The sequence below is a fragment of the Diadema antillarum genome, unplaced genomic scaffold (assembly GCF_040938485.1).
Source record: "Diadema antillarum isolate AM-2024a unplaced genomic scaffold, OU_Dant_1.0 seq00001626_RagTag, whole genome shotgun sequence".
Classification (NCBI taxonomy): Eukaryota; Metazoa; Echinodermata; class Echinoidea; order Diadematoida; family Diadematidae; genus Diadema; species Diadema antillarum.
The window spans coordinates 127,619-145,296 of NW_027272335.1; the positions used below are offsets into that span (position 1 = coordinate 127,619).

General features: G+C 36.7%; 1 protein-coding gene across 1 annotated transcript in view; it reads left to right on the forward strand.

Moving 5' to 3' along the window:
* The window catches only part of LOC139711210 (squamous cell carcinoma antigen recognized by T-cells 3-like), a 52,468-nt gene extending 37,414 nt beyond the window's left edge, over positions 1–15,054 (forward strand). Inside the window, exons 19-22 of the mRNA XM_071623129.1 lie at positions 810–899; positions 12,246–12,329; positions 12,495–12,640; positions 14,768–15,054. Coding sequence (XP_071479230.1) covers positions 810–899; positions 12,246–12,329; positions 12,495–12,640; positions 14,768–14,972 — 525 coding nt within the window. The 3' untranslated portion in view covers positions 14,973–15,054. The remainder of the gene's footprint in view (positions 1–809; positions 900–12,245; positions 12,330–12,494; positions 12,641–14,767) is intronic.
* The last annotated feature ends 2,624 nt before the right edge of the window (positions 15,055–17,678 follow it).

Genomic DNA, 17,678 nt, shown 5'->3' on the forward strand with positions numbered 1-17,678 from the left:
GAGCAAAGCCAAAATGCTAAATGCAAATTAAACTTGTTCAAGGAAACGGCAATTATACACTCAATTTTTCAACTGGGTGGTCTCAAATATGAAATTAAAGGCATTGTTCAAGATAGTAATTACCTTAAACAAATGATCAATACATTTGCATGCTGTCTTCTTTTAGATTAAAGTGTAATCTGTGTAACCGTACAATGCTACTTTTCCGCACTTCAGCAAGCCTGGTCAATGTTAGCATCTTACATGGTAGGTTTAAGAAAGGCCCCACTCCCCAACAGTGCTGATGAGCAGTGGCAGGGGGCTTATTGAATCATTCTCACACACAAAACTCTAGTAAATCATATTTAATTATTACACAGGGATCTCCTAGATGATGACAACATGTGATTGCAAGAACATTTCATAAATGGTTAAGCAGTGGAAAGTAGCACCTGAATTATGTTCTGGGTATGAGAACTGTACGACAAAGAAAACTCTTGAAATGACTGTCAAATTGCTCTTTTAGTTTATGATACTCAAAGCCTTGATAAAGTCAGTTTTATGCAAAGTGTATAAAAAATGTAACGTTTAGGTACAAAAGTCTTGTTTGGAAAAAAAAAATCACTTGTGTGATTACAGCAAATGTACTTGAGACAGACTGATGCATTTGACTTCTTTTCTCTAGTGGGGAATTAGAATGGCTCTCAGAAGCATGTTAGGAGACTAGAGCACTCTGGTGAAATTAGACACACACACACACACACACACTCAAAAAACACCTAAGTGTCCAATGTTTTATTAGTAATTGAAATGATTATTTCCCATTTCAGTACGAGAACAAAATGGAGAAAAATAAACTCTTCTTGTCTGGCTTGCCAAGATCTCTTTCCGAGGAAGAACTGGAAAAAAGATTCTCTCAGGTAATCACACTCTCAGTCTTTTATTTTACATAGTTTGCCGTGGGGGAAAAATACAGTGTGGGGAAAGTTACAATGTATACAGTGTATAAACCCCCTGTGTGCCATATTTTACCGAAATACCAAAATGCATGAGTACTAGTACCTTGTGGAAAGCATCCTGTCTTTTAAAGCCATGTAACTTTGTAGTGTGTTTCTACTAGAAATGCAGGACAGCGAAGTTGCAGAGAAAATTGCTAGCTGTGCTGTGATGTAAACCATATGACAAAGCTAGATTCCTATGACCCTTTCACTGTACTGTGGAGTATGAAATTTATCAATTGGATTTTGCGCGATTGTACAAGTTGGCAAGCCGTTAATTAGCCATGCATGCAAACATTGCACTCATAGACTTAAGAAGATATATAGTGTAAATAAAAAGGAGGATTAGAATACTGTCTAAGCTGTTATTCTCGTGAATTTTAAGAATCACAGTTGGATCGCGAATTTGACAACACACGAAAATGTCTCAATGCGCTTTGTTAATAGAGCATTAACATAAGCGTCAGCATCGATTCGCGGAAACAACATCTCACAAATATATCAATAACCACGTCATTCGCGAAAATATCTGCACATGAAAAGAACAGCGTATACAGTGAGGGAGAGAAGTAAAGGATCAGTCCAAGTTTGTGCATAACCTGTATGAGCAAAGTTATGACTCATTCAATATGAGGAAATCATGTACAGTAGTATGACATATTATTGTTTGAAGCTTGAAGTGTGTTTGTAGAGTGAGATTGTGATAATAGTGGAGTGTTTCTTGGTTTTTTTATGTTGTGTTTTGTTTGTTTGTTTATTTGTTTTGTAGTTAATGAAATTTTAAGTCTGCTCAGTTTCTCCTTGAGAGCACATAGTGCATTATCACAAATGAAGCATAGTAAAGCAAACACTTTATGGTCTCATAATTCTGACGATGTTGTGGGGCTGTATGTCCTAACACTGAAATCATTGCAACCTCTTCTCTTGCTTTTTCTTTCTTGTTGGTTTTTTATGCCTCCGCCAACTAAGTGGCCGGAGGCATTATGTTTTCGGGTCGTCCTACCGTCCGTGCGTCCGTACGTACGTCCGTCCCGTTTTGTTTTTGTCGATATCTCAAGAACTGTGTGGAGGTTTTACATCAAACTTAGTATGAGGGTATATCCTGGGGGGATAATACTTTATTTGGATTTTAGGGTCATGGGGTCAAAGGTCAAAGGTCACAGGTTATTTTGTGAAAAAAAGTTGAAAATTCATGTTTTTCTCCATATCTCGCAAATGGTTCAAGTTATCTTCATGGAACTTTGTATATATGCTTGTTCCAATGGGCAGTGATTATCTAGGGAAGTTGGGGGTCATGGTTCAAAGGTCAGGGGGTCAAAGGTCAAGGTCAACTCCTCAAAATATCACTACTTTACGCATGTTCAACCTAACAGTGATTCTCTTTGGAACTGTGAGGTCAAAGGTCAAAGGCCAGGTTTAGATAATGCTATTTTCCCATTTAATACTGAAATTATACTTTTTCTCAATACCTTGAAAATTACTCAATGCATAAACTTATAAAAGGGTCAAAAGTCAAGTAAAAATCATCAGTTCCCCAAATACCTGCACTCTGACATTTTAATAATTCATCCAATTGAACCTAGTTCTAGGAAGTGAACATTCAGCACATTTGTGTTAAACCTGTCATTTTAATATTTTGCCAATTGTGTGAAACTGTCATCACACATTGTCAAGACATTGTAGTATAGACCTATTAGGAGAACCATGCATTATGGCGGAGGCATATCAGTCGCCGTAGCGATATATCTAGTTTTGTTTTTGTTTCATATTATTTTCTTCTTACATTGTGCTTTTACTACCAATTGCGCTCTCATTGACACCTTGTGGGTAATATTGAATGGAAATACAAAGTTAAAGTTTGAACCCACTCTCTGCATTTGATAATTGTTTTCTAGTGCTTTCTAGTGACCAAACAGTGATTGCAACATACACTCATAACTAGCAGAAAGTGAAGGAGTATCAGATTGTGATTCTTTTTTACAACTTGATGTTCTTCAGGAACTTTTTTATTCTTCTTCTCCTTATCTAAATGGAATGTTACTTTTATTAGTTGAGGTTTTTCGTGTATTATTTGTTTGACCTTACAACACCGTATTGCTTGGGCATATGTATGATTTTTTTTTTTCCGGGGGGGGGTTGAACAAGTTTGGAGTATGGAGGCACCGAGGCAGTAGCCCTTCTTCCCCCTCCACAGTCTGCTACATTGTATGTATCAAGACTCTTTGTGTTTAAAGTAAAAGGCGAACGCAGCTAGCTGTGTTTAGTTTGTAAATCTATTCACTTACCAACATTTATGCTGTTTCTCGAAGGAGGTAGTTTGCATGGTGGAATGAATGCAAAGGTGTAGAGCTTATGGTTCACCATCTGTGTAGACCAGAAAAGGTCTCTTTTGGGAGAGAAGAAGAAAGAGTAAGAAGGTGAAAATGGTAATAAAAAGATAAGAGAAATAAGAGAGAGAGGATGGAGGCAATGAAGGAAGTATTCTTTCTGGAAAAAGTCCCTGAAGAATTGTAGGTAAACCTGTTTGTTTTTTGTTCTCATTTTCCATCTGATAAGATGGTTGGAAAGCCCGTATTCAGCAGCACTAGCCTGTCGTCAATGGGGTCCAATTGTGAGTGTTTGGGATAGACCACATCACAATTCACCAGGTTATGCACCCTGCTGAGGATTGTATACTACTAGGTAGAAGAAAGGCAAAAGGAATAGATGATAGGAAATTATTGAAAAATGCTAGAAACTGAGAGGTAAACAGTGAAGACATGGCACATTGAGGAGACCTAAAAAGAATGGTAGTGGAAGAGATGAAGCATCTAGAGAGAAGTCTCTTGTTGTCTGTCTAGCTGTCTTCTACTTTTTACTTATTTCTTGCTTCGCTGTCTTCGTACTTCCCTAATTTTCTCTGATCTTTGTGGTTCCATGACATTTGCTCAGACTGCGACATTTTTCTCATGAAATATCTGCTTGCTAATCCAAACAACAATAAAAAAAAAACTCACACACAAACATACCTACAGGTAACCCTAACTATAATCGTAAAGCTAAACCCCTATAACAGCCCTATCCTTAATCCTAAGTCCTTGGAGAATATAAAAGCGGAGCAATTGTGGCAAGAGCAAATGTAGCGTCATTGATCTTTCTTTTCTTTAAAAAACTCCTCTTTTTCCACCCAAACAATCCATGGTATAATGTAATTGGTGTAAACATTTAATTATATCACTGTCTCTCATACTGAGCCACACACAGGCACACACAAGTTATGCTTGTAATACTCCTTGCCCATGAACATGCCTACTTTTATCAAAAGCTAAATTGCCATATTTTATTTTATAACAGAATAGTGTGCATTTACAGGTCCCTGAATACAAAACTTTATACTAACCTGCATTGTAATTTTCAGCTTTGGTCTTTGATTGAGGCTTTGAAATATACTTGTAGTTGATACAAAGTTGTGATCTATGATAAACATGTCACACAATTTTATTCTCTTTAAAGTATTTGGACAACAAATATTTTACTTTTCATTTCCTTTCCTGATAATTTGCAGCATCTTATTATATGAGTGGAGGCATGTACAAATTGTATTTCTGTTTTGTTTAGAGGTTGTGTGTATTACAGTGTAACAATGGTGAAAGGAGAATAGCTGTAAGTGTTCTCTTATTATTTAATTCTCCACAGAACTTGCCTAATTTATGTCAATATTATAAGATTGTAGTAGAAATGCTCACTTACACAGTTGAACCTAAAATCAGTGGAGTGCCCCAAACATCAATATTACTGCAATCATGATTCAAAGTCAAGACGTTTTAGGCTGTTCCACTATTCATGCACCATGACTGGAGCCACTAGACAATTTGTTCTGCATTCAAGTATTTAATGTCAAATAGACATTGGAATTGACATGAACTAGTGATTGTGGGAAAATAATGTCAAATAGAAATGAAGGAGTTTTTCATGTCTTAAAAAGGGAGGGATATAGGGTACCTGCAGTGCATAGTATTCCTCATGTCTTGTGTTAGACTTTCTATTAAAAAAGGTGCTGCTCCTCAGTATAACATTGACTTACTCCATAATTACATCCCTGCTAGATCTCTACGCTCATCCAACTCCGGTTCTCTTATACTTCCAAGATTCACTACAATATGGGGCACACGTGCCTTTGGCCATGCTGCTCCCACCTTATGGAATAACTTACCTTCAGCCATAAAAAATTGTTCTTCATCAGACTCCTTTAAAAGCAGTCTAAAAACTCACTTGTTTAAAGCCTCAATTTGATTACTCATTACATGTATTTGATATTTGTATGTCTTTTATCTCCTTCACTTTCTCTTCCTTCCGCGTCTAGAGCACTCTGCAGAGTGGATTTGGCGCTATATAAATCATATCAATTATTATTACCCATCCAGTCTCTGCTAGTATCTGTGTCATTAAAAGTCTGTTCTCATTGGGAAATAGTGCTACCTTAAAGAATGTTTCTTTCCATCATACTGCAATAAAAATTGTGATGTTTAAAGTATCGTTGGTTTCAACCACTGTGAATGATGGCTCTTGCAGCTAGCTGCCTCTCTAGGGAGGGATCTTAACATTTACTATGAAATAATGCGATAAAAGTCTCTTTTTAATTTTTTTGTCTTTTGTGTGTGTGTGTTTAAGCAGTCTCATTGCAAAATGTCAAAGCAAGCTTTATGCTGAGTGGGAAAACTTGCATTGGTGTGCATTTTGTGTGTGTTTGTGTATGTGTGTGAGAGAGTGTGTGTTTTAGTTGACTTTTGGCACAATTGCCTAGAAACTTTCAGTAAAATTATTCATTTTTAAAAAAAAATATTGATGTCATAATGATGTCACAAACTTTTTCTTGATGTTGCAATTTTGAGATCTACTTGTTTCATTCAGCTGTATTGATAATCTGTTATTTTGGGCATTGAATTCCATATACCAAATGTATGAAAAATGGGGGATGGGAAGTTATACATAATATCATAGTTCTGCCTGCTATGATGAAATTTAACTTTTGCCTTGTTAACTTGTTGCCTTTGAAAGCCACACACAGCATATTGCAGAAAGTGAAAGTGTAGGGCAGGAAATAGATGATTTATTGTGCCGTTCAGCTTGTCAAATTGCTCTTTTGAAAGAAATAGTAAATAATGCCACTGTACAGAACACCATGGGTATGCGTACACTACATGTGATGTATTGCACCATGAAACATAAAGCCATAATTATGCATGCTGTATGTGTACAAAATTGTGCGCCATGGCAGCAAGCTAGAATTTATTTCAAACCCTGTGTGTACACATGGTGGAAGCCTTCCCAAATGATGAATATTTGATGGCAATTAACTCCAGAGAGTAGTGCACCAGTGTGCTGTTGTCATGACAACAAGCACAATAAAAGCTATGCACAAGGCAATGGTGTAAATTGATCATAGAAACCTCCAGGATAGCTTATCAGGAGGTCTATTCCCAGCCATTCTCATGCTGCATTTTGTACAGCAGTGGTAGGAAATTCATAATTTTTATGCATTAGATTTTCGTTTGCCTGTTCCCTCTGGTACAATGTGGGCTGCTTTCTAAAAATACATTCAAATTACCTTAAAAGAAATTCATACTGTGCACCTTGCTTTCACATAGCTCCAGATCAGTCTCTTTATATTGAATGTGTTGGAATTTGCGCATTTCATGAAAAAAAAAAAAACAAGACCTGCAAAAGTTGGTATTCAGCAATTCAACTTTTGCTTTGTTGAAATATTTCAGCTCAATAGAATTAAATAATTATGGTTGAAGTCTGGCCGGCATACCATATACTGCATAAAGGGCAAGGGATGTTTGGTAGATGTGTGTTCACTAAAGACATTGTAAGAATTTAGCAAAGGCAGTACAGGAGAAATGAATTCTGAATTTGGCATAACATACCCTCAGTAAAAAAAAGAAAGTAAACACTTTGTCAAGTTCATATTTTTCATAGAAGATTTTGATGAAAATCAATGTATTATATGCCATATTAAACATAATTTAATTGGCTATTAACCTAGTGGGTCAAAACAAACAAAAATTTATGAATTTAAAAATTACGAAGTTTTACGAGTGAACACGTTCATTTTTGTCCTCCATGGTACAAAAGTAAAAAGTGCAAAAATTGACATTTTTTCTTTCAATTGGAAATGCCCTCCAAGATAAACAAAGGTAACAAAAGACCAGTTTAACACAATGAGAAACATGAATGAAGTAGAAAATGTGTTTTCATTCTCTTTATCTCTTTATAACCTCAAACAAAATCAAAGTGGGAAACTAAAGAGGGAAGAACTTATCTGTCAACTCAAACGTCAAATGACATGGGGAGTAAGTGCATAAAGATGATTAAATGAACAGAATATCTGTATAAGTTTCATTCTTTTGATTTGGTAATTTAAGAATTCATGTGACAAATCTAAGACCCAAATATCATTTGCAATTTTCCTAATTTAAGAAATCATTTGAAATTCCTACCATTTATGTTTATATTGCCTCTTCTCTCATTTCATTTAGATTTTGATTTAACAGAAAATTCTCCAGGTTCCTCAATTATTCTAGCCTTTGTTGATCTTTTAGGCTTCAAAGATATCTTTGAGTTTATAGATTTATATTGCTGCAACTTAAGTCATTTTTTATTGTATTAGTAAAATTGTGTTTTGTTCATATTGGTACATGGAAGAGCACTTACGTATGAATGACGTGTTGTTCATTTTTGCAATTTTTACTTTTGTGCCTTTGAAGAGAAAAACAAAGGTGTTCATTCAATATATTTTTGTTTGTCCCTTTTTCAACAAAGAGAGACTATTGTATTTACCAAGTAGCGTGATGGCCAGTAGACCAAGTGCATTACATATGGCCAAATTATTCAGTTCAACTAATGCTTGCCATTTGAAAAAACTAGCCATTTTTGTCAGAATTATTTTGTTTCAGTTCTCTTCAATACCAAAGAAGAAAGACAGTAGTTTTGTAGAAAGTAAAGTAGATGTGAATGTTTGTACTCGTAGTGGTAGAGTAGTTAAACGTCCTTTACGCCTTGTTTTGTAAGCATATTTATTTATATCTGTTATTTTCACATGTACATGTACATTTGTACATTATCACTTATATTTTTGTATTCATATATTGTAAATATGTTTGTACTCTCATACCCCGAGAGGGGATCGATAGAGTCAATAAAATCTTAAAAATCTTACTCATGCATAAATTTTCCCTTTTTATTAACCTAGTAGGTTTAATAGGCAATTAAATTACCTTTCATATGATATATGATACATACATTAACTTTTAGTCATATATTCTATGAGAAATATTAACTTGAAAAAGTGTTTACTTTTTTGTGTGCTGATTGTACATGGAAAATTGTGAGGGTATGACATCATTTACTCACTCGTTTGAATATTCATCAGAACTCGTCAAGAACTGTTTTTAAGAAAAAAAAATGTGTCATTTCAAAATGTCATATACATGTATTCCTTTTTTTTTAAATCTTATTTTCGTTGTTCTGCACTGTTCTGTAGGGAATTTTTGTTCTCTATTTCTTTTGGACTTTATTTGGGATGGATTTTCTCTTTAAGAGATGCAGTTTCATAGATGACGGAGAAAAGAAGATGCAAACATTTTGGTCACTCAGGCATGCTGTGCAGAAGTATCAATGGAAAACAAAAATGGTCCTCAAAATACCGCAAATATCTCAATTTCAACTTTGTTGTAAGCCGCCAAATTTTGACATTATGTGTAGGTAGAGGAAAGAATCCTAATCTGACTTATCTAGATTTTTTAACTTGGCGGTCAAATAATTATGGACTTTTATGGAACAGCACTGCATATGATGTGCAATGAATACTCTCCCATTGTGTGTTAACATGCAGTATCACAACAGTAATCTAGATATCAAGACTAACTGTATTTTGACAGCTTAAAATGACCAGATTTTACTTTTCTCATTTGTAAAGGAGAAAAAATATAGGTATATATTGTCGCTGGGTTGACAAGACCTTGTATCTGAAATTTTGTGGAAAACGACTTTTTTGGATTAATGGTCAAATACATAATAATAGGTGAAGTGATGTCTTGGCCAAATCCCAACTGTTTTACTCAAAAAGTGAAGCCACCACGACATGTCAAAGGAGAGGCTTTCCCATTCACTATAGTGCTTTGGCCACTATGCTTGTTTGTTTGTTTGTTTGTTTGTTTGTTTTTGGTTTTGTCTTTTTGTTTTTTTGCTCTCCTGAACATTTGGCGTCTTGTAGATACAAGGTCTTGTCACCCCAGCGACGATTTATACATCAGCTCGTACATTGTACCATTTTGTTAATTGCCCAGAATTTCCCTGTGTTACTTTGAATGTCCCCACATAATATCCTACTTAATATTCTTCATGCTAAATCTCTAGAGCTTTTGCTCAGTCTCTTTCACAACTCTCCAATTCTTTCTCTTATCCTGTAGTCTGATTTCTCCTTGACTTACCTCTTTTCTTCCTCTTTCTATTTCCTACTTTCCCTACATCCCAACCTTCCTTTTTCAGAATCACTTTTATCACTTTACAGTGTTACATTGACAAATTTCTCAGTTCTTTTCTCTCCCCATTCAGGATTAAGTTTTTTCTTTGTCTTCTCTCCCACTTTCCTTCTTCCGCAGAAGTCCTTTTCATGACTACACTTTTACTTAGGTGATAGATGAGTGTATCACCTCTAAATTATGCACTAATGTGTGTGTCTGTGTCTGTGTGAGTGTGTGTCTGTGTCTGTGTATCAGTGGAGTAAAATTGGTCTTTGCCTTTGTTACAGGTGTAGGAGAAAGTTTATCCTGTAGTGTTTCAGGATTTGTGTAATTATACCCCCGCCAAACGAAGTTTGAAGGGGGTATATAGGAATCAGCGGATGGTCGGGCGGTCGGGCGGGCGGGCGGGCGGTCGGGCGGTCGGTCGGGCAGTCGGGCGGTCAGTCCGTTGCAAATCTTGCGTCGCGAACTACTTCCTCAGTTTTCAACCGATTCCCATAAAACTTGGCACAGATGTGTGCCTTGGGTTGTAGATGTGCAAGACGTATTTTTTGACAGTACCCAAAAGTACGTTGCCATGGTAACGGCATATTATGGGCAAAAATGGGTAAAAATCTTGCGTCGCGAACTCCTCCCACAGTTTTTGATCAATTTTTATGAAATTAGGTACAGATGTTCATCTGAATATGTTAATGTGCAAGACACATATTTCCGCAGTGGCAAAAAGTGCGTTGCCATGGTAACGGCATGTTATTGGTAAAATATAGGGCAAAATGCTTCATGGCAAAACTGCTTCATCAGTGTTCTTCCAATTCCCATGGAATTCATATTGAATGTTTGTCTTAGGATATAAGTCAGCATGACACATTTCTTGACAGTGACAAAAAGTATGTTGCCATGGTAACAGCTCACATATTATGAGCCAAAATGATGGAAAATTTTGTGTTGCAAACTACTTCCTCAGTTTTTGCCCAATTTCCATGAAACTTGGTACAGATGTGTGCCTTTGGTTGTAGATGTGCAAGACGCATTTTTCGACAGTACCCGAAAGTACATTGCCATGGTAACGGCATATTAATGGCAGAAGATCAAGGAAAGATCTTGCGGATTTAACTACTTCCTCAGTTTTTTGACCAAAGCTTATGAAATGTTGTTTGGCGGGGGTATAACCAGTCGCTGTAGCGACATTTCTAGTTGGTCTTTGCGTTTGTCACAGGTATAGGAGAAAGTTTATCCTGTAGTGTTTCAGGATTTGTGTAATTGTCCCCGCCGAACGAGTTCGAGCAGGGGACTATGAAACGGGCTCCGTATGTGTGTGTGTCCGTGTGTCCGTCCGTGTGTCCGTCTGTGTGTCCGTGTGTCCGTGTGTGCGTCCGTGTGTGATCAAAATGTTCAATTTGCTACTTCTCTGTCATTTATGAGCCGATTTTGATTCTGTTTGCTTTATATGAGAGCACTACATGGGAGCTTTGAAACTTCTACACAGAATTTCAGTTGTGACCTTTGACCTTGACCTTTGACCTATATTGTACATTTTGCTACAAAATGCTACTCCTTCGCCATTTCTAACCCGATTTCGATTCCGTTTGCTTTATGTGATGGCACTAGTTGAGGGCTTCAATAATTTTACACAGAATTTTGACCTCTGACTTCTTTGACCTTTGACCTTGATTTTTTGACCTGTAAGGTACATTTTGCTACAAAATGCTACTCCTTCACCATTTCTAACCCGATTTCGATTCCGTTTGCATTATGTGATGGCACTAGGTGAGGGCTTCAAAACTTCTACACAGAATTTTGACCGTTGACTTCTTTGACCCCTGACCTTGATTTTTGACCTATATTGTACATTAGCTACAAAATGCTACTCCTTCGCCATTTCTAACCCGATTTCGATTCTGTTTGCTTTATGTGATGGCACTAGGTGAGGGCTTCAAAACTTCTTCACAGAATTTTGACCTGTGACTTCTTTGACCTTTGACCTTGATTTTTGACCTATATTGTACGTTGCATGGCTACAAAATGCTACTCCTTCGCCATTTCTAACCCGATTTCAATTCCGTTTGCTTTATGTGATGGCACTAGGTGAGGGCTTCAAAACTTGTACACAGAATTTTGACCTTTGACTTCTTTGACCTTTGACCTTTGACTTCTTTGACCTTTGACCTTGATTTTTGACCTGTATTGTACATTTTGCTACAAAATGCTACTCCTTCGCCATTTCTAACCCGATTTCGATTCCGTTTGCTTTATGTGATGGCACTAGGTGAGGGCTTCAAAACTTCTACACAGAATTTTGACCTTTGACTTCTTTGACCTTTGACCTTGATTTTTGACCTATATTGTACATTGCATGGCTACAAAATGCTACTCCGCCATTTCTAACCCGATTTCGATTCCGTTTGCTTTATGTGATGGCACTAGGTGAGGGCTTCAAAACTTGTACACAGAATTTTGACCTTTGACCTTGATTTTTGACCTGTATTGTACATTTTGCTGCAAAATGCTACTTCCGGCGGGGACATATATTACGCACCGCGTAATTTCTACTTTTCCTTGTTGGTCTTTGCGTTTGTTGCAGGTGTAGGAGAAAGTTTATCCTGTAATGTTTCAGGATCTGTGTCAAATGTTTCTATTTTTCTCACTGCTGCTAATCCAAAATCATATTTGAATTGTCAAATTGTCACATGGTCATTTTCTTTTTGAGAAAATAAATACCTTTAACCATGACATGAATTGGCCTTTTAATTTTTCTGCATAGTATGGCAAGCTAAAAGGCGTGAGGCTAGTGACTTTCCGGAGTGGAACCCCCAAAGGGCTTGCCTACGTGGAATACGAGGATGAGGTGAGAACACACCATTGCAAAATTTGCTGTTAGAGAGTGTTGTAAAGGTTGTATTAATATTGCTGCTGTTTAACTGTCCAACTTTTAAGGAAACCCATGTGAATCCTGCTTTGTGTACATGTTTCATCACAATAGTAAAGCAAAGTTGTTATTCCTTTGTAATAGGCATGTGCTTCAAAGGCAGTTATGGCAGAAGATAATACAAGGATAGGAGAACACACCATGAGTGTGGCAATCAGTAACCCACCAGTCCGCAAGACTCCACAGAAGGACACTCAGACTAAGATGGAGGATAAACCTCTTGGTGCAAAGTAAGTCAACTGCAAAGACTCAACAGTTCATACATTACAGTCTACACACCTTGACTTGAGTTAAAGATAATAAAAAGTTTTGGTACCTCAAAAGTGTCCTTGAATTTCCTTGTCTTAGTTTGTGTTTCAGGTTAAAGTACCTTTCATATAACTAACACTGTGAGACTTACTCGCCCCAAAGTGCTCTCATGTCTTAGTAATCATGCAATTAACTGCGATCAGCAGCCCCATACGCATAGCGTAATCGAGCTTCGCATTGTAGCATTCAGGATCATGACAGATTTAGTATCGCAGGGTAAATGTCAACTTGAAATCCCATAAATTCTTCAATTTGAAGACTTACCAATTAACTTGAAGTATTGAAAACAGGCTTCGGGCAACGTTTGGTTCTGCCTATAGTCCCTTTCTGTTCGAATTGATGACTGAATGTGACTTGGTCGACAGGACCTTAGGAGAGCTACATACAGTACACTGAATACTACAGCCAGTGCATGCGAACACATCTGTGCACACAAATTTCAAATCCATGAACGGATAAGATGTTTGTGTGCGCATGCGCTGGCCATGGTATCCAGTGTATGTAGCTCTCCCAAGGTCCTCTCGACCGAGTCACATTCAGTCATCAATTCGAACAGAAAGGGACTATTGGCAGAAACAAACGTTGTTCGAAGCCTGTTTTCAATACTTCAAGTTAATTGGTAAGTCTTCAAATCGAAGAAATTTTTGGATTTGAAGTTGACATTTACCCGCGATACTAATTCTGTCATGATCCTGAATGCTACAATGCGAAGCCCCATTACGCTATGCGTATGGGGCTGCTGGTCGCAGTTAGCTATGCGTACAATGGGCTGCACGCTGCTGGTCGCATTCAGTGGTTTCGTACAATATTTATCGACGCTGGTCAGCGTCGGCTCTGGTACGAAACCATTATTGCATGATTACTAAGACATGAGAGCACTTTGGGGCGAGTAATTCTCACAGACAACGTACTTTAACCTGAAACACAAACCAAGACAAGGAAATTCAGGGAAGCTTTTGAGGTACCAAAACTTTTTATTATCTTTAACTCTCAGCTTCTAATCCCAGCCTAGATTTCATAAAGTGCCAATCCAGTCATAATTCTCCCTTTCTGTGAGGAATGAACTACTCTAACATCTTGTCACACTTCCTCAATATATGTACAACATTTTTTTTTAAATGCTTGTTATGGTATAGTATGTAGGCCTGATGCCAAAAAGATTCAGACTGGGAGTTTCCCTAGCAAGAGAAAGTATGATTATCCTTGGCTTAGTTGTCATATTCAGTTTTAGTTCTTGACTTTCCAATTACTAGTCAACTGCATGTGATATAAGTGGTCATAGATGCCCAGCTCTTACGTCCTTGGACAAGATGTTTTTACCCACCATGTCTCTCTCAACCCAGGTGTATAAATGGCTACCTGGCAACACTAGGGTAATAATAATAGCAGGGCCCTCTGATAGAGCAGTGGCAACACTGAAGAGGCTAGTACCCTGGGTATATAAGACATGTAGTAATAGTAGTAATAGTAGTAGTAGTAGTAGTAGTAGTAGTAGTAGTAGTAGTAGTAGTAGTAGTTACAGTAGTAGTAGTAGTAGTAGTAGTAGTAGTAGTAGTTACAGTAGTAGTAGTAGTAGTAGTAGTAGTAGTAGTAGTTACAGTAGTAGTAGTAGTAGTAGTAGTAGTAGTAGTAGTAGTAGTAATAGTAGTAGTAGTAGTAGTAGTAGTAGTAGTAGTAGTAGTAGTAGTAGTAGTTACTGTAGTAGTAGTAGTAGTAGTAGTAGTAGTAGTAGTAGTAGTAGTAGTATATGTCAAGACTGACATGTTGTAAGCGGGAAACATGTATGAAGGAAAAAATATGTACATTGTACTGCTCTAGATAATACCTAAATGCCAGTGTGATTGTTGTATTTTATGTGAAGACATCAATACAGATCATACAACAGAAAAAAGTGGAGTTCTGATCATATCTAATACCATCATTCCACCTCTTTTTAAGTCTTGTCAGTACTGTGTAACATGTTAATGCCGAGAATGTGATATGCCACACAATGTAGCCACACATCCAGTATGTATTTTACCTAAAATGTATGCTGATTACTCCTCCAGAGGTGTTATTGGCCCAAGAGGAAAAGGAAGAACACAAGTGTCACTCGTGCCCAGATCTCTCCAGCGTCACACCACTCCAAAACCTAAGCCTACACATCAAGGAAGTGTCAAAGAAACAAACCAGAATGGAGACAAGGGAAGTAAAGATGAAGCCCGTCCTACCAAACTCACCAATGCTGACTTTTCCAACTTGTTCTTGAAGTGACCGTAGTAATCCACTTGTGTGTCAGTGTCTACTTTTCTGTCTGCATAACACTCTGCAGAATGTAGAGTGAAGATCAGAGCAGACATTGTACAGTTTGTATTTAAAAGAACTTTGCTGTTTCTTCTTGTCATTTTTATGACAAGTTTCTTGTTAATTATGACACATTCTTGTATCATTCAATACCTAACTAAGTCTTTTAAAGCTGTGTTTTAGTTCATTCAGCTTGCATGAGTGTAAGGGTGAATAGGCAGGATTGTATGATATGTTTGTAATGAAAAATACCGGACATAAGGTCTGCCCAGGAACAATGGACTGCCAAAGTTCCTGTCAAAGGGACTGCCAAAGTTCCTGTCAAAAGGACTGCCAAGGGGACAGCCAAGAGGACGGCCTAAGGATGGTCATCATGTCAAGTTCAAGTTCAAGTTGATTTATTTCACTTCCAAAAAACAAATAATTAGAAATACAATGAAATGCTCGTATACACAGACATTCAGGAAATCAGTACCACAATGCGATGAACAGAATAACATTGTAAAAGAGATACAGGTAAATTATCAACAGAGATACAAATAACTATTACGTCACTGTGGTAAATGCATATTAAACAATATTGCTGGAAATGGAGGGGACTGCTTAACTTAAAAGCAGAGCTTGTAGAATGCAGTCCCCTCATGGAAAAAAAATATAAATACAAAAAAAAAAAACAACGAATTTCCCTAAGTAGTAGTAAAAAAAAAAAAAAAAAAAAAAAAAAAGACAGACAGAGTAATACACACATAAACATGCACACATGTCCTCAGCAGCAAACACAAGTCTGACTGTCTTCTTGACAATTTGTTCAGGATAAACTGTTCCTCCACGGCCCCTTCACTTAGCAGCTTGCTTGTATTACATGTTATGAATTACAGGCAGTCTAAAAGTTTTGATGTGACTACAGTCTATGAGCTTTATTTGTATTTCTGGAATTTTAGCTTTTGTTTGTAGCTAAAAAATGGGAAAAAAGAAAGTTTTGAGTTAAGTAATTTATTGCTGACCAATGAGCAGCATAAAACTGTATAGAAGATTTTTGTTAAATGTCATACATTGAAGTACAAATGTAGTTGAAAGAGAGATAGATACACATAGAAAGATAGACAGATAGACAGACAGACCGACAGACAGACAGATAGATAGAAAGAAAGATAGATAGATAGATAGATAGATAGATAGATAGATAGATAGAAAGATAGATGGTTGTTTTTGTGTGTAATGATACTGAACCACAGGTACACTTCAATGACAATGAAACCACAAAGAAACATGACTTATATATAGAAACATTGTGTATGTCAAATGGTTACCATGTGAACATTTTTAAATTTGCATGTTAAGTATGCTATTATGTCTTTTTTTCTGAAAACACATTTAGTTTTTGTAATCACTGTTACCTCTTCAGACCACAAGTTGTCACAACAAATTTCCTGTGATTGTGGAGACATCTTTGGTGATTGCTCAGAACTTCACAGCTTCTGTCAGTGGCAAGACACATTTTACTGATTATGATGTAATTTGAGTACAACAAATGAAAATAAACCAGGTGCTAATCGTGTATATCACCTACAGTAGAATTTTATTTGTCCATTTTGTAAGCTTTGGTATGTTAAAGCTGTCCTCAATTCACTACGTGAAATCAAAGTATTTTTAGTGAATAGTGTAATAGCATATGAAACATTCCATGCACTGTTTTATCTTTAGCATTGTAAAATGCATCCAAGATTGACTTTTCAGTAGATTTTTACTCACATTATATTATGTTCTAAAAAAAAACCATCGAACTACATAGTATGTAATAAGCCCATTTTAGCACAGTTCTCATTCACTCATGCGTGGTGTTTGATTTTTTTTATCCTTTCAATATGAACTGTTGCAAACTGTCTTCTCTAATTGTATGGTTGTGAGTGTCAAGTACAAATATACCACCAAAAAGAAAAATGATTTTCTTTCTGTTTTTTCTCCCAAGAAAAGCATAAAATAACATATGTTTTTATGCAGTTTTAGTGGTGTCAATGTAAATATCAGATTTATTTTAGTAATACTATCTGTCTTTAAAGATTTACCTTTTCTGAAGTTAGCAAGTCCAAGAAAATTCCTTTCAGTGTAATAAGCAATCAGTAATGAAAGAGCAAAGTCACCCACTTTTCCCTTACAGTCTCAATGTGATTGTAAATCTTGTGTACCATTCTCTCTTTCTTAAGTAAATGTCTGTATGATAACAATGTATTATTGGTGTAAGCATGTACATCCATTGCATTGTGCTAATATCATAAGGAAATTTTCTATTTGTATTCAAGTTTAGATGATGTGAAAAGACTTAACCCTAACCAGGTCGGGCTTTTTGGCCTGTTCTGTGGCCGGGGGAGGGTTGATTCAAACCCCCCCCCCCCCCCCCCCCAAGATCTTGGCCGTCGATTGTGCAATTACTCTGAAAATTGGCACATACATTACTTGTCGCGTAATCTCCTATACTACAAAAGAAAAAATTGAATTTTCCATTTTTTATATTTTGTACGAATTAATATTCATGAAATCATGAATTTTGCTCTAATTCAGAAAATAAAGCAAATGGCATCCTAATTTTGGGTGACATTATTTCTTGTAGCATTCCTAACAATGTACTTGAAAAAAAAAATCTGGTATTGAAGTTAATTTCTCATGTATTCTGTTGTT